Source organism: Solea solea, chromosome 2, assembly GCF_958295425.1.
Source record: "Solea solea chromosome 2, fSolSol10.1, whole genome shotgun sequence".
Taxonomy (NCBI): Eukaryota; Metazoa; Chordata; class Actinopteri; order Pleuronectiformes; family Soleidae; genus Solea; species Solea solea.
The window spans coordinates 17,989,599-18,015,963 of NC_081135.1; the positions used below are offsets into that span (position 1 = coordinate 17,989,599).

At 41.6% G+C, this 26,365-nt stretch overlaps 1 protein-coding gene across 1 annotated transcript; it reads right to left on the bottom strand.

Annotated features, from left to right (window-relative positions):
- Positions 1-1,629: 1,629 nt before the first annotated feature.
- On the bottom strand, positions 1,630-25,285 carry aff3 (AF4/FMR2 family, member 3). The gene is made up of 19 exons (XM_058623103.1): positions 24,866-25,285; positions 23,210-23,254; positions 18,563-18,637; positions 17,106-17,139; positions 15,454-15,511; positions 14,799-14,850; positions 14,407-14,441; positions 14,082-14,268; positions 8,793-10,772; positions 8,195-8,322; positions 7,937-8,099; positions 6,426-6,535; positions 5,956-6,019; positions 5,177-5,313; positions 4,991-5,062; positions 4,810-4,903; positions 4,235-4,284; positions 3,914-4,119; positions 1,630-3,332 (listed from the first exon to the last, which is right to left on the bottom strand). The coding sequence occupies exons 1-19, from the start codon at positions 24,935-24,937 to the stop codon at positions 3,211-3,213; spliced, it is 3,684 nt and encodes a 1,227-aa protein (XP_058479086.1). The 5' UTR covers positions 24,938-25,285; the 3' UTR covers positions 1,630-3,210.
- Between the last annotated feature and the right edge of the window lie 1,080 nt (positions 25,286-26,365).

A 26,365-nucleotide genomic window follows, 5' to 3' on the forward strand; every position in this document is an offset into this window, starting at 1 on the left:
AGGTTCAGTACAATAAATTGTATTTATTCCATTAGGAATAGTTCCAAAATAACCATTAGTTCCATTCTCTAGCATCCTTTCCTTGGGGTACCAGAGTAAAATAGAGACAAACAGCCACAAATCGAGCAGGTGAAAAAGAGCTGCTGGATGTCCTCCATTGTTGTCCGTTATGTTGTTGTCTTTTGTGTTGCATTTGATTTTGTCGTTTGTTGTCTTTACAATGTCATGCTATGCTGTCATCGGGCACATAAAAAGTCCATTGTGTTGAAATGAGTGTCATCTAGTGGTGGGACTACATAGCATAACAAGGCCTCTGTTGGTCATGTTAAAACAGTACTTCACTCCCACTACAAAGTTCCAGCACGGCTATACTCATTTCCACCTGGTACTTTTTTAGTACCTGCTCTGTAAGAGTCACACGCGTGACGTCCGAAGCAGGAATCAAACTGAACAATGCCGAACTGTAGATCAGTTAAAAAGACATCAAAATCCTGAAGTTAATCTCCAACATATAGTAGGGAAATTTCGAAAATCTCAATATTTAGGAGTCTGGTGTATTCATCATCTGCATTGCCGAAAACCATTGATTGCGAGTGGCATCAGGATAAAAAGCATTTTTAAATATGTTGTCATGCCCGCAGTGCATTCTCTCGTCATATATGGATTGTGGGGGAAAAATGGCACAACCGGAGTGTCCTGTTTTCATGCCTGTCATGTCTGATCTGATTTTGATTTGCCACCTGATTTATCTGTTTTTTTTTCAATCAATCAATGTAGTAGGAGGGCTGAAGGATAAATGCATTAATTTATATTATATTATAATTCTGGAAAAGAAAACGGTCTAATCTCAGACATCAGTCTGAAAAAAAAATCTATTTTATAAAAGCCTAGAAACCAGGATGCTATTGACTCAAGGCTTGTTGTATCCTGAAGAGCCTCCTTATTGGCTGCTCTCTGTTGCTATGGTACCAGACACCGGATGCTGAAGTTTCATGTGCGACTTCTGTGGTGGTACAGCAGGCAGCATGATTGCAGTGATGGAGAGTGAATGAGAGTGGGAACTCTGCACAACTGGACTGCACACAGTGACTCACACCTGTGCGTGTCAGTGTGAGTGAGTTTGTGATAGCAAGGGAACTGGAGAATAACCCATAGGATCCTCTTTCTTTGCAAGACAAATGGATGCCAGCGAAAGTGTGATCATTCTCAAAAAGACGCTGTGATTAATCTTGACAACTGTTTCCTAAATCTGCAAAAATAAACAGTGCATTGTGCACAGATTAAAAGAGGACACAGGATGAATGTGTGTATTTCCAGTGTGAAAGTCTAGGCATGGGACGATATAAAAATTTAAATAAATACAATAAATTTAAACAGGTGGTCAGAAGCATCAAATATAGGATACATATCATTTTTGTGAAAAATAAAAATTTTAAAAAGATCATAGTAAGTGAGGAAAAATTATAATAATTTGAAGAATGTTTTGACCCTGTTACGACCAGGCCAAGGGGAAAACCTGATCACAACATGAATGTGGAGACTCCCTCTTTCCAACTCCCAAGAAACCACACTAAACAAATCATTTTAAAGGTTTATTAAAAACAAGTTAAAAAATTGTCTGCTGGCAGTCTGACTGTAAGTGGTTCAAGGAAGTCCACTGCAGCTGGGACGATCAGGCCTCTTATACCGGAACCTCAGCTCCCACGATCCACCTATAGACTCTCACACACATGTAATTTACTCAAACATGTTACCCATCTCACACTCACATGCACACACACACACACACACACACACACACAAAGTCACGACCCTGGGGTCGTGACAGACCCACTGATGACCTTGTGATCCTCACCTTGGTTGCAATGCGGTTTCCTGTGTCATTTTGCTACAATAACGCCATTTTTATTCATTTACTCTCTACTACTTTATCCTCCACATGAATGTTGCAGGGCCACGGGAGCCAATCCCAGCTGACATAGGGAAAAAGGCAGGATACACTGTGGACAGGTCACCAGTCCATCACTGGGCCAACATACAGAGACAAACAATCATTCTCTCTCAAACCTGTGGTCAATTTAGACCGTCCAACTAACCACGGAGAAAACCAAGTCAGGCTGGGTCGTGTGCTAGCCACTATTCCGCCATGTGACTCCCAACACCATTTTATTTTGCTTTAGTGTCCATTTGTACTGCCTAAAATAAAATTCTCTGCCATAGAAACAGGATATGAAAAAGCAATACTTTAAGTCTGGATTAACGTTTAAGGTTAATTTTACCACACACTCAAAAAGGGACAAATTTCAACATTTAATGTTGGCAACTAGATTTACCAAAATGTTTATTCTTCTGTGTTTTTTCTTTTCTTTTTTTTTTACTAAAAACTGACAATCCATCAAATATTGCACAGTAAAACCACATAAAAATGAAAACATCAACAATTCTAAAAAATAAGAGTCCTTTAAAACTTCATTATCAAAAGATGCAGAACTGTGTTTTATTCTAGAAAAAGTGGTTCATGATTGGCTGGGGTTTTTCCTCCTCTTTTTGGCTCCATAGAAACAGTCTGCTTGATAAGGATCAAATCCAAAGTATGACAAAAGCTTTGAATGCAAGTTCTTTTTGATCCAAGGTACATTTGGCAAGTAACAAGAGACTGAATTCCACACTGCAACACCTCCGATTAATCCACTGATGAGGAAGAAGCTGCATTTAGAGACTTCACACCTTCAGAGGGTGTTCCACACAGTAAGGCCCAGGCGACGAGCATCCCAACATCCTATGAGGATGACAAACTTCAACTCCATTTCACACTAAAAGTGTCAGCTTTGTCTTGGCATCTGTACAGACATCCACAGTCTCTTCAACAGTACACCAGGCCTGGAGATCCATAGAGCAGGTTAAAGGAAGATTCCCTCCTTCTTATGACCGCAGATTAATGCCTGGAGATTTGCATACGAACCTTCTCCCAACTTTACTATTCACATATGTCGAACACAGCAGGACACTGTTAAGGTAAGATGTGTTCACAACGGCAGGAGAATTGGCTTGACCATGCAGGAGACAGAACACTCATCCATTCACTTGCTGTGAATCATGATTAGACTGGGCGGCTGGCAGGAGGATCTCCAGAGCGACTTCCCCTTCACACGAGCTCCGGAGAATCTCTAGAGTTGAGTGCATGTCTGAAAGCATCCTCTGAAAGCAGCTTTAGTTAAGTTTGGCACTAATGCGTATCCACTGAAGAGCTTGTCTGGTGTACTGGACTGTGTGAGCAATGCTGCTGTGAAGAGTCAATGGCCCAGATAATGTGTTCAAGTAGTTGAAGAACTCTGTCATAATAAAGGAAAAATGCTCTTAAAATTGTTGCTATGGGGGGAAAAAATATACATTTAACACATATTTTGCATCAGATTGTTTGTCAAAGGACAGAGAGCAACACCAGAGTTAGCATACAGCTAAGTTGTTTTTGAATAGGTCAAATAGAATACTATAACAACAACGTTATAAAGCATGCATAATAAATACAGACCATCAGCATCAATTTCACTTTACATAAGTCATCACTGTATTTTGATGCTGATTCTCACCAGAGCTTGAGGAGCAAAACTTCCCCAATTGAGGAAGCAAACTGACCAAAAGCATTCTTCCTGAACTGGCAACCAGTCTCCTTAAGTAAATGCAATAAGTCTCAAAACTAAGGAAAATCTATTTTCCCATCATGTTGTGGTGATAAAAAAATCACTTTGTTTATATCAAGTATTTTAATATTCACACATTTTGTACAGCCTTCTTAGTGAGGACACTCACAATGCATAGTGCTTTAGCCTAACTTTAACCTAACCACAGTTCAGTGTGCATGAGGACTGTTGGTTCTGCCAGGAAAAGAGATAACCATAAAGAACCTGTGTACCTTTATTCTCCTTTGCAAGGTTGTCTGCCACCTCCCAATACTCATAGCTGAACAGGACACTATTGGTGATGTTCAGGTGATTTGCTGCCATCTGGTGGATACGTTGAGGGATGCTTATGAAGGAGGGGGAGGTGCTGCCCCCATGTGAACTCCGTCCAAGGTTTTTGGCATTGGGTGAGAGAGAGGGAAGAGGTCCTCCCACATTCCTAGAAGAGAAAACGCATGCACAGCAGAGTGATGGCGATCAATGGAGCTTCAGTGGCTGTTAATGGAAGCAAATGGATCGAAACTGAGTCTGTGATTCTGTTAATATCCACTTACTTCCCATGGTCATTCCAGCAGGGTGGTGTAGTAGGCACTTTGGGAGAGCTCTGAAAATACACCTAAATGTTAGCCTGATGCTTATTTTCCACTTTATTAGGTACACCTACTCAACTTGACTGCTTGTTAATGCACATATCTAATCAGCCAATCACATGCCAGTAACTCAGTACATGTAGGCATGCAGATATCATTAGTATGACCCACTGAAGTTGAAGTGATTTAATCAACTTTGTGGCATTGTTGATAGGCTGAATACTTACGAAACAGCTGATCTACTGGGATTTTTGCGCACAACCATCTCATCAATAAAAGAAAATATCCAGTGAGCAGCTGTTGATGCCAGAGGTCAGAGTATAGTGGCCAAACCAAATTAAAATGATAGAAATTGTAACTCTAATTTTAGTTACAACCAAGGTAAGCAGAAGACCATATCTAGACCATATAACCCACAACATGTTGATCCTTGAATCAGATTGGCTACAGCAGGAGAAGACAACACTGGGTGGTGCTTTACTGGGTGTCACATGTACCTAATAAAGTAGCTGGTGAGTGTATAAATATAAATGTTTTACCTTAAAATAGTCCAGCAGCACTTTGGAGTATTTCAGGGCATGGTCCTTCTTTAGACGAAACATCTGCCAGTAAAGCAGCGCAAGGCATCGGAAACTGTGGACAAACACAATGAGCAAGTCAAATCAAGATTTTTCCACACAATGATAGCTGTGGCATAAACACGGGAGATGACACACGCACCACAGAACTGCCAGCTGTTTGTCTTCCTGTCTTGCCCCAGGGCCAGAGTGGCTCTTCAGCCTCATAGCGTACCTTAAGAAACGTCACTGTTAACACCGGGGCATTCATATGCTGCATGTATGTCCCTGTCTTCTACGTTCAAATCCAAATAAGTTGTTTCTGTTTCTGCGTTGTTATCTAATTCACCTGATAAGCTCCACTGTCTCTGAGTACATGGTGTATGGAGATTTTGCCTCCAGTGGCCCTTCCTCCATTGCTTTGCCACATTCCATGAAGGACAGAGCTGCATCGACATAGTTCACAGCCTTCCCCAACTTGTCGACCTAAAAAACAGACAAACAAACAATCAACAAATGCAGAGACCGATGCTAATTAAAATGAAAGGACAAATTTTGTATTTCAATCTTAAGTGACTGAAACAAGCTTAAGTGACTGAAATAAGCTCCCTCAAAGTCATCCTCCGGATGAGGATGGCACAGTGGAAAATACTAGGCTTTGAATGTTTAAATATTTACCCAAACCATTTTTTTTTCCAATCCTGAGCAAACAGCAAATATCTCAAGAAAAATGCACCCCCCTCCCCTCCAAAAAAAATAGCAAATAACACACATGGTGTTTCTATCAATTTATGACTTCCATTCATTTGGACAACCTACTCACGGCCTTATCACTAGCCATAACAAGATAATGCATAACCATAACCTTAATATGACCACAATTAGCCCTACACTTAACCTCATCCATCCATTTTCTACTGCTTTATCCTCCACAGGAGGGTCGAGGGGGGGGCTGTGCCAATCTCAGCTGACATAGGGTGATAGGCGGTGTACATCCTGGACAGTTTGCCAGTCCAACGCAGGGCCACATAGAGACAAACAACCATTCACTCTCACTCTCACACCTACAGTCAATTTAGAGTGTCCAATATACCTAAAAGAGAGAAAAAGAAAAGTTCATTGACTCACCATTGCGTCTGCACGGTGCTTCATCCTTTTAGCTTCATGCAAGTAGTACTCAGCGTGGTGTGGACTAGAACAGAAAATGGAGAGCAATGAAGAAAGTGCCATGACATCGGTTTCATTCTGTGCCATTTCCTGTTTTATTTTGATAAGTAACATTCTTCTCTTCTTGCAGATCAGTGCACCAGGTTGATTACATGTCTGTACTGCCTTCATTACTGTCACCTGTGTTCTATTATATTACATCTACAGGAGACAGATATTACAGATAGTCATCCAGCAGTGTTTCCTGTTTCTCTAAGTACTTTTGCTTTCTGCAACCTGCATCTCAGTGTCCTGCTTTTGAGTCCACTTGTTACAATTGCTGTGTTTTAATGTGGCTCAGAAAGTCACAATGAATTTGTCTTTATCTGCCAGATGCCAAACAGGGTACAATGTGTGGTAGTGTGCTATTTAGGGGACATAGGTTTGCTCACGTTTCGTGGTTAGGTGCGGTCCCAATGTGTCCAGCAGGGCCCCAGGACTCAGGCGGGGGCTGGGGCTGTCTTGACACTTTTATGCATTCCACCTCCGTTTTGGGCTGAGTCTACAGGTTAAAAATAATGATTAAACCAAAGTGTTGCAAGAGTCTCAGCACTCGTCTCAGAGGCTGTTTTGTCAAATTACAACATACACTGCCCATCCAATTTATTAGGTACGCTTGTTCAACTGTAATCAGCAAATCACACAGCACCAACTCAATGTCAACTTCAAACAGAGCATAAGAGTGGGACAGAAAGGTGTTTTAAGTGACTTTGAATGTGATATGGGCAACACGGCAGAGTAGTGGCTAGCACTGTTGTCTCACAGCAAGTGGGTTGCCAGTTCGGATCCTGGTTCGACCAAGCCTTTCTGTAGCTATGTTTACATGTGCAAAATGTCTTAATTCCAAAAAGATTAGCTCCAATTGGAATTTACAGTTCTATTGTTTACATGGACGAAAAATGAAATGATCCGATTGTGACGGGAAATAGAAGCAGAAGAAGCAGCTTCACTTCTGCCTTCATAGAGAACAAACACTGTCTGCTATCCATCTCATTTTCCTCCTCCTCTGCGCCTGTGACTTTTGTGTCTGTTCATCTTTCTTTTTTAGAATGGAAATACAGTGTTTTCCAAACAGATCATCGTTTCAAAACATCATGTTTACATGGAACAGACACATGATAGCACCAAACTAGGAAGTCATGAACGGATTAACTGTTTATAAGAGCACCAATCCCAATGACGATCGGCATATACCAGCCCTCTCGTTCAGAATGACAGTCGTTTCTGAATGGGCTGTATCAGATCAGCGTTTTTGGAGTGGAATGTTAACATGACATATTTTTACTCCAATTACTTGTGTCCACGTAAACATAGCTTGTGTGCATGGGTTTTCTCTGAATTCTCCGGTTTCCTCCCACAGCCCAAAAACATGCATTGGTTCACTGGACACTCTAAACTGACTACAGGTGTGAATGTGAGAGTGAATGGTTGTTTGTCTCTGTGTGTTTGCCCTGTGATGGACTGGCGACCTGTCCAGGGTGGATCCCGTAATTCGCCGTGTCCCTGCGAACCCTCATGTGGAGGATAAAGCAGTAGACAATGAATGATTGAATGAATGAATGAATGAATGACTTTATTAATGTCACAGGTTGGTTTATTCCAGATGGATTTAGTCTGAGTATTTCAGAAAAACTGCTGATCTATGGGATTTTCATTTACAACCATAGGGTTTACAGAGGGTAATTTAAAAAAAATAAAAGCTATCCATGGCCTTGTTGATGCCAGACATGATAGAAAGGAGTGATTCATAACTGAAATAACCACCTGTTACAACCAAGGTATCCAGAAATCCAACAAATAACACTTTAAACCTTGAAGCAGATTGTCTTCTGTAGCAAATAGAATGGCCAGCGAATGTACATTATCTCTACATAGTAAGGCCAAGACCTTATAACGGTGTTACCTTCACAGAAGAATCTCTATTCTTGTCTCTGTTCTTGTGGGGGTGGATGTGATGCTGCTCTAAGGCCTTTGTTTTGGGGGGAGGCTTGGCAGACTCAGGACTGTTGGACAATGGAGACAGGGGAGACAGTGGCCTCTTGCTGTCTAAGTACTCCTCCAAATACCTACAAGCACGCACACGCAAAGACACAATAGGATTTGTGCATGCTGTGAAATTGCACATGTATGAGCCAAAATGGCGTCAGTGCTGTTTACTCACCCGTTGTGTGTGGTCTCAGTCAAAAAGTCATGCGCCGCTGTGTGAGTTGATGACTCTGTGTGACCAGGGAGGTCGTTTGTTTGAGGATGACTCCTCTTGCTGTCTCTGTGTGACACGCCATTCTCCAACTGGTCACATAAGCACACACGTGTCATGGAACATGCCTCATACACATGCGTGAAAACATCTACAGCAGGGATTCACAATCTTTTTGAATGGAAACATTTGACAACGATTTGAATCTAACAGACATTTTTTTTGGTATTTAAGAGTTACGCAATACAGTGTTAGCTCACCATCACTGCAAGCTCCGTTTTCTGGAGATCATACAAAGAACATCGAAGTCATGTGAGTGGCAGATGCAGTTGGTTTTAACGTCCAATCTGGAGACTTATTTTAAATGGACCTAAATGTCCTTCCTTGTGATATGTATTAGTATATTTATGTATAAGTTTGACATTTTGGGGGAAATACAGTATATTAAAATATATTTCAGTAGGCTTGCATCCTATGGGTTTGTGTGAAATGTCTGGTTTACAGATAAACATCCCATTCAACAGAGCAGAAAAGTACATATACAGCATGTGCCGTTATTTACCTTGCGCTTTCTTTTGCTGTCAGGTATATACAGATGTTTCATTGCCTCTCTTTGTTTGTCCTTGGTTAACAAAGAGGAGGAGGGAGAGGACGGCGGCTTTTTGACAGGGGAACTTGTCGTGCTGTCTGGAACCCTTTTGAGAAGACAGAGGTCTATCTGCACCACCAGATTTCTAAGCCCTCGATGGGAGGAGACCGTGGCCTGATCACCTCGCCCAAAAGGGACTAGTGTGTAGAGCTTTTGCTTCCCGTCTCCCGGCTGTCCCTCACTTGATTTAGTTGAGATGGGGCCTCTGATGAGCCCTGCCTTAGGCCTGCTGGTATCTGGTCTGTTTGGGCCTTGTTGTCCTCCCTTCCTGAGTCTCTTGTGAGAGGTAGAGTCTGCGGGAACTTTGGTGATCGGAGCCTGATATTCTGAATCTGAGTTTGAAGAGGGGGAGGAAGAAGAAGAAGATGAGGATGGGGATGGTGGTCTTTGAGGAGTTGGTGAGCGTGATGGAGGAGGTGAAGGATCTGGTTGTGGCTCGCTCTCCTCCTCACTTCTCCCTCCCTTTTTTGTCACCCCCTGGAGGTGTGAGTTGTCCTTAATGCGGTGTTGCTTGGAATCGGTGGGCAGTCTCTGTTTGGCCTCGACTGTTTGCCATTCGCGTCTATGTTGCTGCTCCCTCCTCCTGTTTTCACCTTTTGATTCCTCCTCTCTCTTCCTATGCCGCTCTATCACCTCCTCCTCCTCTTCCTCCTCTTCTGCTGAGCTCTGGATCCAGGGGCGTCTCAGCAGCTGCTCCTCCGCCAGCCTCCTCTCTTCCTTTCGATCCTGTGTTTTTTTCTGTTTTTCCCGATGCCCGTCCTCTTTTCTCTCGCGTCTTCTCGCCTCTGCTTGGCTTGGATGCTCTCTTCTGTGATCCACCTCCTGATCCTTGATGTGGGGTTTCCTCTGTGATGCTTTTGTGTGATTAACATGCACAGCAGTTGGTGCTGTTGCCTCCCACAACTTAGCCCTAGGTTTAAGGCTAAGACTAGCCCTAGAGTTTGACCCACTACCAGAGTTACTGACAGCTTTAGATTGTGAACTATGACTAGTGTTGGCTTCCCGACTAGCAGGAACTAAGTGCTTCGCTCTTGTGGGGCTAAGTTGTGAGCTGGGTTGAAAATGAGGCCTGAGCTTGTGGCTGGAGCTGTGGTTGGATCTGCTACTCTGGATTTGCTCAAAATGTAATGAGTGTTTGGCTTTGGGGGCATCTGAGAGCTGTTTAAGATTTGGATGACAGTTAGATTTAGGTCTAGATTTGTGGCTGTGATTCCGGTCAGAGTTCAAAACAGCAGAAGCCTTGGATTTGCTTTGGTTTTGGTCTTGGTCCTGTGTGGGTCGAGCCCTGGGCCTGTGCTGATGAGTTGGGTGAGGATAACTTTTATTTGTGAGCTTGTTCCTGTTGTCACTGTTAGGCAATGGGCCAGTCCATGACCTAATTTTTGTCCTGTGAGAATTGGTTGTTTGGTCAGGTTGACTCTCAGGATAGTGACGCAGCCTCGTAGGAGAGGGTAAGCTTGGACTTGGGCTTTTCGGAGGACCTCTAGTTGCAGGACTTGGGCTTCTGCTCCCTCTTGGACTCCCACACGGACTGGGGCAAACACTTAGAGCTGGACTGAGGATTGAACTGTGCCTTGGGCTAGGGCTAGGACTTGCACAGGTGCTGGTGAATGGGCTGGGGCTTGGGCAGTAGCTGTAACCAGGACTAGGAAGGGGGGTATTGTCGTGGCTGTAATTGAACTGTGGGCTGGGAATAGGGCTTTGGCTGGGGCTGTAATCCTGATTGCTGTCCCACGACCTGAGTGGAGATGGCACGTGCTGGGTGTGAGGAGAGGGCAGTCGTCCTGCAGTGCTCTGGGAAGAAACCTGCTGCTGTTCACTGCTGGCAGATTTTTTGCGGGACTTTTTTAGCCATTTATCCAACTGCCACTGGGCAGCAGAGGGCCGATCGGTCTTACAAAAACACAGAAAGAGACAAAATATTAATCATTAAGTAAATGCATTTAAAATGAAATTGTTGCTAATACAGAGGCTAAACACACATGCAGTGGCGGAAGAAGCTTAGATCCTTTTCTAAAGTACAAAGTAAAATAATTACTGTTTTCCAAAATCCAACTTTTAAATAATGACTCTTGAGTATTATCAGCTAAGTTAAATATCAAATAAATGTACAGAACAATGACCCTTGTTATATTATGGAATAGTTTGTATTATTTATATTTTTGTATTGTGCTACGTTAACCCAAAATTTAAACAAACTGACCCTGTCTAGAGACTGGATTTGACTGCATTGTATGACTAATTATAAATAATACACACAATAAAATGCTTGACCTGAAGAAAATTGACACTGACACTGTGACAAACCACACACCTATCATTCATAACAAACAGCACAGTTATAAACATGGCAAAATATAGTTATTGCACAGGTTGAAATAATAGGACAAATATGATACTGCATAGTTATGCCTATAAGGTGTCAGTTCAGTGCAGAGGTCAGTGAGGTCATAGTTTTGTAGTTAAAACTAATCGTCAGTCTTGTGGTATGTGCTCTGTTGGTCCTGTGTCTCTGAATAAAGTTCAGGATACCTTCCTGGCAATATTCATCATAAAATGTGTTGTTTTTCCCCCTTAAAAATAAAGGGTTGTCACTGAAAAAGACTTAAAGTTGAAAGTAGTAAAGTAACTGCTAACTATATTTAGTGAACTATTTCTGTCCTGCAGAAGTGTAAATCCCCAAAACTGCACTTAAGTAAAGCATGCAAGACATTTACAGTTGAACTGTAAATGTCTTGTGCAGGCACTATTTCAGATGCAAACAGAGAGTGAAGGGTTACTCAGCATTGTGTTTGACAACCACATGAGGACTGACAGTGTGTGTGCTCAAATACAACATTTGCACATTCCAACTGAGCCATCCTAAACTGCACCAAACTGACGAAAACACCCAATGACATTTAGAACTATTTGAATCGTGACTCGTGCCTTAAAAATTCAATAAAGAGTTGAGCTGACATAATAACATCCTTTTAAATGGCTCGCTCACTATACGATCACTTCAGTCCACGTCTCTGCTTACAGTAGCTCAACCCCACCGTTCACTCATGTCAAATTACTCAGTCCATGTTTGCTTAACAACGAACGTGGTATCTGCAAGAATGACCGGAGAAAAGCAGGAATCTTCACTCTGATTTAAAAACAACAAAACGGGACACTCACCGCTGGAGAGCTAACTTCTCTCTCTCCCTCTTCCTCCTTCTCCTTTTTCTCTCTTAGCTGACCAGGAGCTAAATTAAACCTTTGCTCCTCAAGTCAAACAGTGACCCCCCCCCCCCAAACATCCCTCGCCCTCTTTCCAGAGAAGACACTGCATCTCTTGTACCGTCTCGGGTGCCCTCCCTCCCTCTGTTTTCTGTCCCTCCCTCTTTCTCTCACTACCTGGAACTCTTGATTTTGTACTGCTTGCAGAAACTCCAACCCCCATCTCTTCTCCGGGAGACACTCAAACGCTCCACGCAAATGAAAAACACATGGTGTGCAGCTCCCCTCCTCTTCCCTTCCCACTCCCCCCTCAAAAACACACACTCACTCCACTGCCTCCCTCCCTCCCTCCCTCCCGCTATATATCGGCCCACTGCACTACAGTGCATGTTTAGTGATACAGACTGCTATGTTGTACAGGGCCTTCCATTCATAAAAGTGGAGCAGGTTTCCCCTTCATTCCCCACGTAGCACACACCTTACACCATCCCCCACAATGCCCTTCACCTCCAAAAGCCCATCTTCCCAAACACGCCCTACACCTCAACACTATCCAGGATTATTGAACTGCTTCATAGACATTGTGATGGTTAAATGAGAGAGTGGGGGCTGTCTCCACTCCCTCTACCGCCTGTTAGCGGAAAACCAGTCCTGCAAGATCAGGACTGCCAAACCCGGAGTCCTCAGAATCAGGAGGTCTCGAAAAGAAACACAAATTGCTTGACGACACTACATACATACCTCCCAGCCAGATACCGGCTATAAGATCAAGGCAGCAATAGCGTTATTTTAGGCATTCATCATGGCAGAGTGTGAAGAAGCAAGGAAAAGGAAACGACTACCTGACTGATCGAAGGGTTACACGCGAGCAAACATCAGACTTGCAAAGTTCCATTTTAAAGGGGTCCAGTGGTAATACAGCAGATTGTAACAACCATAAAGGATGTCCTACTTCCTTATTTGCATAGTAATCCTCTACAAATGCAAAATGCACGCTCTGGCTGGTCTGTCCGTTTGGGCTGTTGTAGAAACATGGTGGCGCAAGATGGTGGCTTGTGTCAAGCAAGGCTCTTTGCTAACGTGCAAAAAAAAGACTTATTCTAAAACTTTAAAATGATTTGTATAAAATAGCCCCAGTGTATTGTATGTAATAAGTAATGGTGCGACAAATGGAGGTCTCCTCCACTCACCATCTCACCATCACCATGCCCGTCAGTGAACGACGATGGCTTTTGCAAACCAAAAAGGATGGAAACACTCTTTCCCAACTGCCTTCTCACTTGTTCTTCATCGGACTGTGCTGCAGATTTGTGTGGGCAGAGCTGTTCTAACTAATTTGCGTAGTAAACTTCCACTTCAGTTTGCTTTGCTGTAGAAACATGTGCACGCAAGATGGCAGCCTCAGTGAAGCAAGCCCCTGGCTACAGTCTGGTACAAGCATCTCTGCTGTTTTATGCATAATGCAATTGTACACTGTCCTGATAAATAAAAAAAAAAAAAAAAATAAGAATAAATATATATATGTATATATATGTGTGTATATATATATACATACACATATATATATATATATATACATATATATATGTGTAGGCATCTGTTGCATCTCACTATCTAATTTCCCAAATTGGGCATAATTCATTATTTATTTTATTGATCAATATAAACTGGCTGCATTTTCAAGTGGGATATTTTCCTGTTAAAGAGGGTGAGGTTTTAATGTCAGCATTAACCCAAGGCTTGATGACTTCCACCTCCTGAGTGCGAAGCCTATTGACATGACACCCAGGCATTAATTTCCCCTCCTGCCTCGACCCTGCATCCTCCTCCTCCTCCACCTCCTCCTCCTCTTCTCCAGCTCACATGCATTCCTCATTCCTCTGTCCCTCCCCACACCTGCCATCAACTGCCCTGTGGTCACCACTCCCTGTAGAAAATCCACCCGAAGGCACACAGACAGAGGAGATATAGAGCAGAACTGTGGATCAGCGTTGGTACCTCCTTGTTGTTGTTGCAGGGCGGATGCCTGTTGGCAGGCGATGCAGGATCTGGGTGAACTTCTGGACTCTGGCTCTGGGAATGAAGGCTGCTGCTGGCCGACTCCACCGTGGAGTCTGAGCCTGAAGAGTCAGAACTGGAATGTCTCACCCGTCTGCCATGTGTGTGTCCTTGCTGTGCTGACTGGCTGTCAGTCAACACACACACAAACATCAGAGAGAGGTCAGCATAGGTACACGCACACACGTATAGATGCTGTTGTTTTTCAGACAAACACAATAAAACAAACAAACAAACATGGACATTGTATATTGTAAGCAAATACCTGTGTTTATCCCAGGAAGTGGATTCGTGAGCGGCCTTCAGGGACAGAAACAAAAAAGAAACCACAGATATATCATCCAAGTGAACAACTTGCTTAACCTGATATGCCACTTCTGCTACTTCCTGTTTGATAATTAGAAGCAAAACAAATGAAGTGTACAGTGTCAGTGTCTGTTGTGCGGTGCATGGGCGCGTGATCACATCACTACCAGAAAATCTGGCAACATTCAACAGGAGCTGCCAAATACTCGAGTCATAGTTTTGCTTTTCCTCTTTCACTCACACACACACACACTACCTTCCTACTTCAAGACGCACCACAGAATGAAAGTATCACAAGACAATTAAAAAAAGTGATTTGTTGCCATGGTTTCAGGGAAGCACGTTACCCACCCTGTAAGTGTCTTCATCATCACTGCTCAGCTTCAGGTCGTCAGCGAGCATACTGTATATAAACAAACAAACAAACAAACAAACAAAAACACAGTTGGACAAAGCGCACACTGTACTTCTTGTCTCTGATATGTGTATTATTTATACCACAGAGACACTGCATTCAGGTACAAAGGTGTATAGGATAAGATTATGAAATTTCCCTCACTAATTTGTTGTTTTTATTTCTTTTAAATCTTTCCCTAATATTTTTTAAATGATAACTGTTGCATTACATAATGGAGGCTGTAATCATTTGCAGTCGGCTGCACTGCTGCCGAACATCTGTTTCACATCGCAGAGAGGATGCGAAGAGTTAACAAACAGGAGCACATCGCTCTCCGCTGACAGTCTTCAGGACTGTGGCCTGACCTGTGACCTGACTTATGTTACATAGCCTGAAACACTCACACTGTCAGCTGACTGATCGCTATTTATCTCCCGCCCATCACTGTCTTTTTCAACCATTAATGCATTTCCTGGTGGCGGCATGGACACATAGTGCAGATGGATTTGTTTTTTTTGGCTGGTATAAATGTTATTTTATATTTTTTCCACAGTTGCAGTTCAGGTTCGATGACCTCTGGTGGATCATGTTGCCTTTTGCCTCACTTACGATTTGTGAGGTGCCATGTGAGGGCGGCGGGTCATTCGTAGCTGAACATCCCCCCTGCCTGTCAGAGAGAGAGAGAGTGAGAGAGAACATGACCATCACTAAATATATACAGAAAAAATACAGAAACAGATGCAGTTATACCCGTAGATACACTGTGCTTGTGCATGTCCACATCCGCATCCATGACTGTTTTTTTTATAAGCTTTGATCTAATTTGGTCAATTTTAGTGTGTCAGCAGCAGGCGGAGATTCAAAGTGTGGTATAAATATTTTCTCCATTAAATATCCCCTGATCAGCCTACACAAAATCATCATTTCCAGTGTCGGATCCAATTATGTTTATCCAATGTTGGGAACGATGAACGGACCTGTAATATAACATAACTGAAAAACAGAGCCTCTCCACGACACACCCAATGAGAAGTCTAGTATGTTAGAATTGAACTGCCTCGTCTGACATCTCCTACAACATGCTCCTGGACGTTGACCAATGGGATAATAGAGTGCTCTGACGAGGCTGAACATACAGACATAGAGGGATGCTGCTGCTGCTGTTAGTTGGAATAGTGACATCTAGAGTTGTGACGTTCACAACGAGGCAAAGCTATTGAATGGCTCTTTAACATGAACGATGGGAACCAAGGCGCAGTTGAGAGCCGTTCGTTTCTTTTTAAATAACCTGCTACTTCACTGAGACGGAGGGCATGCACAACAAGAGCAGGGCAGCAGAGTACATGTGGGGTGCCAATTTGATATGCAAATTTCACTTGAGTGCGGGCTGCAGAGTGTCAGACCGCAGTTATGAGCCAAAGGAAGCGCAAGTTTTTCTATATTAAGTATATTTAGTTTAGTATAGTTTCGCATGGAAGTTCATTGTAGCCTGCTTAGTTTTTTTTTGTGCCACAAATAAAAAGGTGTTGCATGATTCAAAAGAGGAACATGCGTCAAAAGAGCTTTATTGACACTAAGACACATTTTATACAAAAATCCAAAATAGTGAGCCAGTCTTTTGAACGGCTCTTTGAAAGGAACGGCTCCTCAAGATCCGGCTCCCTTCAAAGAGCCATAAATCCCATCTTTAGTCATCTCCTCAAGAGACTACCACAACAAAGTGGTGCAGCACAAGACCACATCATCATCCACAGCGCTTCGGTAGCCATGATTGACAACTCCTTGCCCCGCCTCCCTGGTGATCTGTGAACTCACACAGTGCCATGAACGATGATTGGCCAGGGTCATACTTGTAATGTTTCCAGTCCCCACACAATTGATAAACTGACATGGTGACCATCATGAGAGACAAAACTATTGTGTGAGGGAGAGAAAAAGCACTAGTTTTGCTTCCCTGTCCGGAAGATTTTAATGCATTCATCTCTCCTGCAGACCCTTGTTTTCTTCTCCTGTGGTTGAAACATTTTGGAGAGGGGTACAAAGCTTTTAAGTTTAGTAACATTTAGCATAGCAATTAGCTGCTATCTGCCGGCAACCCATGTGTTGAAATGCGACAGCGGCTACGTTATTGGGTCGTCGGAGATGGGTGACACAACAAACCAAAACATAAGCACAATTTAAATGTTTTTTTCATTGTGAAGCCAGTTCTTAATGTTACATGAATGATTAATATAATACATTTCTTACACAACAAAACGTACCTTGCCTTTGTTGTGCAGTCGCTTGTTTTGCATCCTGTAGACAGAGAACAAACAGACGAATAGTGCATTCAAATCTTTGCCTTACATCATTTCTCAACAGACAGAAAAGGATGAAAATCAGTAAAACAGAAGAAAGTGATACAGTCCCTCTTAAGACAAACAGTACAATGCTGGAGATGAAGGTGTTATGCTAATGAGCTGCTCACAGAGATGAAGATGGGCTGCAGTATGGTGAGATCACATTCTGACGCCAACATTTTTGATAAAGGCCTGTTGTATATTAGCAGAAATGTACCTTTTTTTATTTAACCAGAAAAAACACTACATTTGAGATTAACAACCTCTTTTAAAGGTCGAACTGTCGAAGACAACAAAAAAATAATATTTGAAGAATTAAACTTCACAAGTATCTCAACTAAAAACAGTGACAGCTCAGTTAAATTTCACCTTTCAATCTGAGTTTTAAAAGCACTTATTGAAATGACCTCACTAAACTTCACATATTTCTGCAGCTCATGTTGCAGGTGGAGTAAAAGTAGAAAGCCCCTTCTCTCATTTTCCATGAAGAAAAAGTAAAATATCATCTTGAGACCGCAGAGTATTTAGCAGCACCTTTCTGCATGACACAGACACAATGTATATTACATTCTTCGGCCCGAGCACTTTTTCCTGTTGTTGGTACTAAAGCTCTGTACTGAACCAGAGGAAAAATGACATTTAAATATGCAGCTTGCTTTGCCTTGAACAACCTATAAAATGATCAGAAACTTAAGGATCTGGTCTCATTGGACACTTTCAGAGTGTTCTTTAAAGACTTGGATTTAGTTAAAAATGAAATAGTAGTATGTGTACGACTGATTTAATATGAAACAAATACGGCAGAAATGCTATTAATGGTTGAAGCGGCAGTATTTGTATGCTGCCACCGTACAAATACTGCCACCATCTTGGAACCCTAACTCGGGGTATGTGAGACACAGCATCAGGCTGTCACAGATTACAAACAACTTAAGCTGGCGGTAAATTGTAAGCAGGTCGAGCACCATTCTGTATTTTTCTACTATGTCAAAAATATATTTTTCTCCAAGCAAAGCATATACACATCTGGATTTTGTCATATTTTCTCACCAGTTCTTTTGCAGAGTGTCTTGGCAGCATTGTCTGGTTGTGTTAGTCCAACTTGGAGAAATTCAGTAAAATGTCAGTCTGATATATTTTTAAAGGCTCTGATTTTTGCTGACCCTAATCCCAATAAATACTTTTTTCTATCATGTAAACGTACAGACTAATTTTTACACAGTGGACCTTTAAAATATCTGCTCCTCAGACCCCAACTGACACTGAATCCAATTACATCACATGAGGCAGTTTATCAGACTTCCCTCTGGACCCACAAAAAGTTTCATCTGTTCACACACACAGAAACACGCTCTTATACAACATCAACACGCACATACCTTAGGGCTGTAGAGGATTCGTTGAGCCTGGTCACCCCCTAAGGCTTGTTGGGACGGCCAGGACTGAGTCATGTCCTGCACAACAACAGAGAGGTCAAAAGGTGAATTGTGGGATGACAGTGCGAGTGATGATCCTCACGTTCTCTCACAACAAGCATCCTGAATCTGTGGTCAGAACTTTCTTCATTTACCTCTGATTTAAGAGGAACTCATGTCCTTCCATTTACAAACATATGGTAAAGGTCAGTATCAGAGCACCTCCTCAGACAGCTGACATCAGCACACTTTCTCTCCACCAGGGGGAGTGTGAACGAGTAGTGATATTGAGATTTCTGTGTAATCATGTCCACTTCATTGATCACAAGGTGTGATTCACTGCTCTTTAGAAAGTGATGTTTCATATTCCTGTGATCACTAAATGTGCAATGCCTGATGAAGATTGTTTATTTTATTTCTTTTTGTGATCAATATTTTTTTGTTTTCAAAAGAGAAGGGCATGACACATTCTAAAGCAGTAATACAACAGGTAATATCCACTTCCCTCTCCCCACCCCCCCAGAAATAAGGTTGTTTATTTTTTAATTGATATGCAACAATCATTTCTATACAATCCACAGCATTTCAGATATTGTATGTATATATTATGTGTATGTATGTATATATGTATATATAATATACACATATATATATATTGTTTACAGTTATGGTTAATCTTCAGGAGATAAATGTAAAACCATACACTAGCATTCTTTTGTGTTTTGGCACCATAGTTTTTGGCTATGTTATGTTAATAAACACGTCATATCATGTTGCATTTTTACAGACTTGTCAATGGAAGTAGGTCTAAGGGGCATACACACTGTGAGATGGTCATCTTAAATTTTCTGACATTATCAGAAATGTTTTGCCATCTTTGAATCTCTCACACACTATTAAGTAGGACCACCATTTAAAAGAAACAATTGTTTCTTTTAAATTGTTCATTAAAATAATTTTAATGAACAAATATTTTCTTAATCGATTAATCGGTCAATTATTTTCTCGATTCATTGATTTGTTGTTTGGTCCATAAAATATTGAAAAATACTGACCACAGCATTTCCAAACCTGCAAATGATGATGTTCTTAAATGTAATGTTTCGTCTACAGACCAACATTATTTAGTTTTAATTATTTCTTTGTTATATGGAGCAGAAAATCCAGAAAACATTTTAGAAACTGAAAAATCTGAGATTAATTGTTGCAGCCCTAAATTAGACAATTACAAAGTAGGCAACATTTCCACTAGCCATGTAGCTTGACAGCCATCTTCACCAATGTTCATATAAATAGATTTAACAAGACATAGTGTGTTAACTTAATGAGCTACCAGGTGCTGGTAAGTGGCATGTTTCCTTACCTCCAGTCTTTATACTAAGATATATGCTAACAGGCTACTAGTTATAGCATACATTTTAGGGTAAGTACAGAAAATAGGGTGGTATCAATTGTCTTGCATATGTATATGATATATATCAGAGACAAACCATCTGTTTCATTTATGTGGATTGGAAGCTGCTGTGGGGGCATTTGTTCATTCATGAGAGAAGACATTTTAATGAATATGCCAGGTGATTCCAAATCTTCTCTGCAGTTCAGTAAACCCCAGAGAGCGAGTGTTTCCTCTCTCGCTTATCCTCTCACTACATTATCTCTCCTCCCTTAGTCACCAAGGACACAGCACCTCGTCGCTTCCCTCCTACAACAACAAGACTCCCAGGTGGAGCAATATGTGTTGCTATCTGCCTCCCACCCCTCCCCACCTGATGTATCTGTATTCATATTCTTCTGTTATTATAAAACCTCCAACATAACAAAAGAATCCACTGATCACAGACTAAAAGGTGTATGTGAGCTGAAATTAACTGTCAATTAAGTGATCAGTTGATTAACAGATATTCACAATATACTTATATACATATATAGTATACATGGACATCCTTGCAAACCGCCAGGGGCATAGCAGGGAATTATGGGGGATTTAAATCTCTACAAATATTGCAGTAATTCTTTTTCTTTGAGGATTTGCTGTATTTCTGTTTTATCCAATCCAGTTAAATGTATATATAATGCACTTGCCAAAGTGCTGTACAGTTGTAATTAAACAAATAAACAGATGTAAAAACAAACAAACAAACAAATAAATAAATAATTTGTTTGTTTGTTTGTTTTGGACAGGCTGAAGGGGGCAATAAATGGCATTACAATAGTCTAGACGGGTTGTAAGAAAAGCAAGTTTTTGAATTCCCAGGTAGACAAAATAGACCTAAGCCATTTGCCTCGATTGAAAAAAAGCTTATTATGAGCAGCTTAGCTGTTTGTCAAGTTTGAATTCACTCAGTTTTCACCCCCAGATTGGTAACAGTGGTTCTTACAGAAGGAGCCGTGATCAATAATAACAGTTTTCCACTGCACAGTCCCGGCACGGCTCGACTCGGCACGTTTTTGTTTTTTTTTCTTTTCCATTAATGATAGAACCTTGTACTTTTTTTAGTAACTGCTCTGGCGAGGTTCCAAGCGAGCTGGGCCGATACTATGCGTGATATCGCCAGACTGCTGGCCACTGATTGGTCAGAGGCATGAGCAAGACGTCCGACACAAGAATCATACCGAACAAAGACGACTGTAGATCAATTACAAAGACTTAAAAATCCTGAAAACTTGTGTTAATCTTCAACATTTCGCACAAAAATGTCTAAACTCTCAATATTTAACAGAGGAGTCTGGTGTATTTAGTGACAGCACTGCTGAAAGTCAGCAATTGCGAGCGCTTCAGACTGAGACTGTGCTCTGGTCATGCAGGAAGTACTGAACGATTCTGTGGACAAATCTTTTTAATTCACTGATTCTAGTGATCTCATGATCCAGTACACCCAAAACAACTACTTTACATGTCACTAGTCACTAGTTTGTGTGTCGTGTGTAAAATGAAGTCACTGTGGTTTCATGCAGCCATTCTGTGATGACTCCGCCCACATTGAGGAGGTACTTCAGTAATGGAAAACCAAACTGTGTAGAGTTGAGCCGTGCCGTGCCGAGCAGAGGCGAGCCGGGACAACAGTGGAAAAGTGCCATGAGTTGGGTGGCAGGAGCACCACTCGGACAGAACAATATAACTTCTATTTTTCTGTCATTGAAACTCAGAAAGTTTAATGCCTTAATGTCGTTAACACATTTTAACAGTGACATTTGCCCTGGCTTCTGCGATGCTGCCTTCAGACAGAAGAAGCTGCAGCTCAGGTGAGTCGGCACTTCCAACGGGAACGGGGGACAGGCAGTTTTGTACTCATTTTGATCAAATGTCACCGGAATTCCGGCCGGAAAGCGAGGATCCAGGAGTGTTTAGCGTTCATATACCAGCAGTGAGATGACAGTGTCCACAATAGAGCTGCAACTAACGATTATTTTCATAATCGATTAATCTGTCGATTATTTTCTCAATTAATCGATGAATCGTTTGGTCCATAACATATCAGAAAACCTTAAAAAATGTTCATCAAACCTGGAAATAATGATGTTCTCAAATGTCTTGTTTTGTCCACAAACTAAAATGATTCGCTTTTAATGATTTCTTTGTTATCTGGAGCAAATAAATGAAGAAAATACTCACATTTAAGAAGCTTAAACTATCGGAAATCTTGTTTTAATCATGAAAAAAGCTTCAAACCAATTCATCGATTATCAAAATAGTTGTCGATTAATTTAGTAATCGATTAATAATCTATTCATCGATTAATTGTTTCAGCTCTAGTCCACAACAAGTGACACAAACAGCACAAATATGAACAGAGTTGACAGAGGCAGATTTATAGCATTTTAACCCTTTAAGCTGTAGCTCATAACCTTCAAATATGAATGAATAAATGTCTGCTACCATGCTGCACTCAGGAAGTGATTCATTTTATGACAAGACAGAGTGAGGCAACAGCAAAGTTGTGCCTGAGATTAGACAATGGACACAGCAAACAAATAATTTCACATCCTTTCTGTTCACATGCACTAAACAACCAACCAATTGCAGCTTTCAGCTGCAGTGCTCTGCTTTAAGCCAATCAGCTTCATGCCCTCAATCATTTTGAATCTTGTGTGGACTTCTGACATTCATGAGCTGCACACAGCAAGCAGAACAAAAGCACAACAAAAAGTGTGGCTGAAAGTGGATTGTACTGCTGAAAAAAACGATATGCTACAATTAAATATTTAATGTGCTAATGATTGGCCTCTTTTTTTCAGCACAACTTTGCCTGCATATTCAAATTAAATATTTTGGTCTTTGGACTATTACATAAAATATTTTCCACTATATTCTCACATTCTCTCATCTATCTCTCACTCGTCTTAGTTGAAAATTAAAATAACGGTCAGTTCCTTTGTGAGATGCTGCCACGGTTTCCTGCTCTGAGTAATAACTTGCAATCAGTCAAATAACCTAGAGACATCAGTGACTCAAACCCACAGACTTTTCATTATTTGTGACAATGATACATTTAACCAGAAACTGAACTCCACATTACAAAGATTCAAGGTCAATTCTGCCAGTGGGACATTAAAAAAAAAAAAAAAAAAAAAAAAAAAACAGGATTGAAGTTGAGTAAAATCAGTTCTTACCTCCAGAATATCTTTGGCACAGCTGTTGTGTTGACTTCTTGTTACCTTTGGTAAAGAGACGATGGCAAATGAGGACAGAGTCACAGGAAGTTGAAACTGACAGCTAATGAGGGGGAGTTTTTTTCTCATCACTTTAGAGCAGCACATGAGTTCATCTATCAGCTGTATGTTGTTGACTGTGCATGTTTAAAACTATATATTAACATCTTGATTACGTTTAAGTTGGCACAGTGCGTATCAGACTTAAAACTCAATTTGTGTTGAGAGGCAAATGTAGCAAAATACACAAATTCTGCACATACTCACATATACAGTACAGTACAGTACAGGAACTCATTGTTTCTTTCACTAGCCTTTTGAGAGACGTGTGAACTTTCAGTCTCTGTCACAAAAACACACACACACACCTTGAGTACAGTGCTTCCCGCCTTTTGTTGCACCATTTACCCTGCAGTGGAGCACTTCACTGTAAACCTCACACACACACACACACACACACACACGGGCACACACTCCATTGTGAGAGTTAAGAGGACGCCAATGACTCATATCTTAGAAATCACAGCTGCAGATGATCAGTCAGATACTGATACTGTTGCGAGCAACTTTCTGTTTGCATCCTTGATAGGTTACCCCATTCTCTCTCTCTGTGTGTGTGTGTGTGTGACTCCCACTCTTTCCCTCCCACACATTTCTTTCATTTTTACAATTCAACTCACAATTCAAATTCACTTCATTGAGCACGGAAAACCAAGAACTGAGTTGCTCAAGCGTTAATTCGGAGGATTGACTTTTTTCTGTGTCTTGCTTCTAAAGTTGTTGCCTTTTGTGTCATCTGTGCATGCACATTAGAAGCTGTGTGTGTAGTGCGGAGTGCATGCATGTGTGTGTGTAACTGTCTCTTCTTGCAGGCATGACTCACTAAGGTCTCTGTCTGGCTGAGTTGCTGCATTTAAATGGAGAACACTGTGTGGGAAATTGGTCTGATCATTTCAGCCACATGGCAGATTTGAGGCTGCAAGCGCTGAATGAAAAACATAAATAGACACACACAGTAATCGATCACCCTGTAGCAGTGGCCATTAGTAGGTCATCATGTGCAGTCAGTGTGTCTCACACTACCATACTCACTGTAGCATCACAGCTCTGGTGCAATACCCAGATGAGTGAAACCCCTCAGGGCCAAACAAACCACAACCCATCATAACACCTGCAGAGAGCAGCATGCAAACCAACTACACTGCCAACCACCTGTTGCATTCTTAAACTATGTGAAATTACTGAAGTTATGCATGTTTTGAGGTCGCATTTAGCATTTCCATCTGTGCTGGGCTCCTTTCAGAGAAAATGTGAAGCATTTTTTAATTTGCAAAATGAATTTTAATAAGGTTGAGAGCACAGCAGGTGCCACTCATATCACTTACTTCAGTGTTCAGTTAAGAGAGAAGTGATTCCTCACAATTCACTTGAAGCTACTTTACAAATTGTGCAAATGTTGACTTGAAATATGCACTGGGATGGTGCAAAGACAACATGTGAGTGGCAACAAAATAAAGTCACATTTCTGCCACTGAATAAACCATAATAAACACACAAATAACCACCACTTTCCATTCTATAGTCTATATTTTCATTCTACATTTGATATTCTCTTACCTGAGAATATGCGCATCGGAGCAGAAAACAGACAATGGAAAGTTTCCCTTTGCCACCGAGCACAGTAGGCATGGTTCCTGGCTGGTCAATGCTCTCCTCCGGCGTCCATACCAGTGAGGATTCGCGTCAGGAGCGGCGGATGCGGTGTCGGCACTGACAGAACGGTGCCTCTTGACTCGTGAAGCTGCTGGAGAGTCTGTGTGTGTCACTGAGGGAGGCAGAGGGTGATGTAGGCGGGCCGGTAACGTCAGGGATGACACACACACACACACACACAGCCATGGAGATCACGACTCACGAGTCCTGTGACTGTATAATGACCACAACCTCACAGACTGTTAAATATAGCTTCTCAGAGACACGACTGTGATTTTGCCCATTAAGATTCTACATATAGGGGCATCCCGGTTAATCGACAGGGGCGTAGCACTTAATTATGGGGACTTTAATCTGCACTAATTGCACTAGGTTGTTTTTTTTTTTGCTACAACCTTATACAATGTATATGACAATCACAGTGAGTGAGTGTAATGTCCAAAGATAGTGTATAAACAAAATGACAACCACTGCCAAATTCACACAATGCCCATTAAGCTCCACATGTCTCTCCTGTTCTTTAGTGACATTCCCCTGCTGCACACGGGAAGTGATTTGTTTTATGTCAAGACAGACATTGAAGTGTTTTTATTTATTTACTTATTTACTTCATTCTACATTCTGATTTTTGGTTGATTGATTGCTTTTATTCTGAAGTGTCATGCACCACAAGGTGTCCAACCCACATGGACTTACAAGACACGTAGACAAAAATACAGCAAGTCATAGCGAAATGAAAATGCACAAAATGATGAAGACCTGCACTGTTGAAATGCCACAGGCACAAGCTGAGACAAATCTAAGGCTTCATAATAATTTGATCATTTTAGTACAGGTAAAAATCACAGTGTCCAGTTGAAATATACTAACATTGAGGTTAATTAAGATGAGCCCTCTTTTCCGTTTAAATACAAATTAGTCTTAGACTTTTTAATATATTGCAGCCCAGGTGAAGACCAGCGCCAACCCACTAACCTCTGGGATAATTGCTTAAATTTAATTACCACCTTGTAGTGGAACAGTTAGACTGCATTCGACTCCATAGAGCAGGTGTATGCCTTAATTATAAAGTGGCCACTAAGTTTATTTGGTTGAATATCTCTTTGGTCGTCTAAACTATAGCTTGACTCAAAACATTTGGTGCTGATATTATAGAAACTGAATCTTTCCACTTTCTTAGACTTGCTCACAAACATGAGGAGCAAACAGAAGTGGGAACGGAAGGTTCTGAGATGCCTGGGGCCATCCAAACAGTAGCACCCTTGGTTACAGACCCATGGTGACAAGACCTCCAAGGCGCAACCGCATCCCTTGACGCTGCCTGTTTAGAACATGGCCGTCCTCAAGAGTCAGCCTTCCTGACAACAGACACTCACACACAAACAGCCTCTGTCATCCTCACAC

Bases quoted from the DNA above. Each gene is read 5' to 3' on its own strand.
- aff3 (XM_058623103.1), bottom strand. From the start codon at position 24,937: ATGCCTACTGTGCTCGGTGGCAAAGGGAAACTTTCCATTGTCTGTTTT. The intron at 15,512-17,105 runs GTACGTTTTGTT...TCTCTCTGACAG, and splicing joins GACTGCACAACAAAGGCAAG to GCAGGGGGGATGTTCAGCTA. The intron at 5,063-5,176 runs GTGAATTAGATA...ACGTTTCTTAAG, and splicing joins GAGACAGTGGAGCTTATCAG to GTACGCTATGAGGCTGAAGA.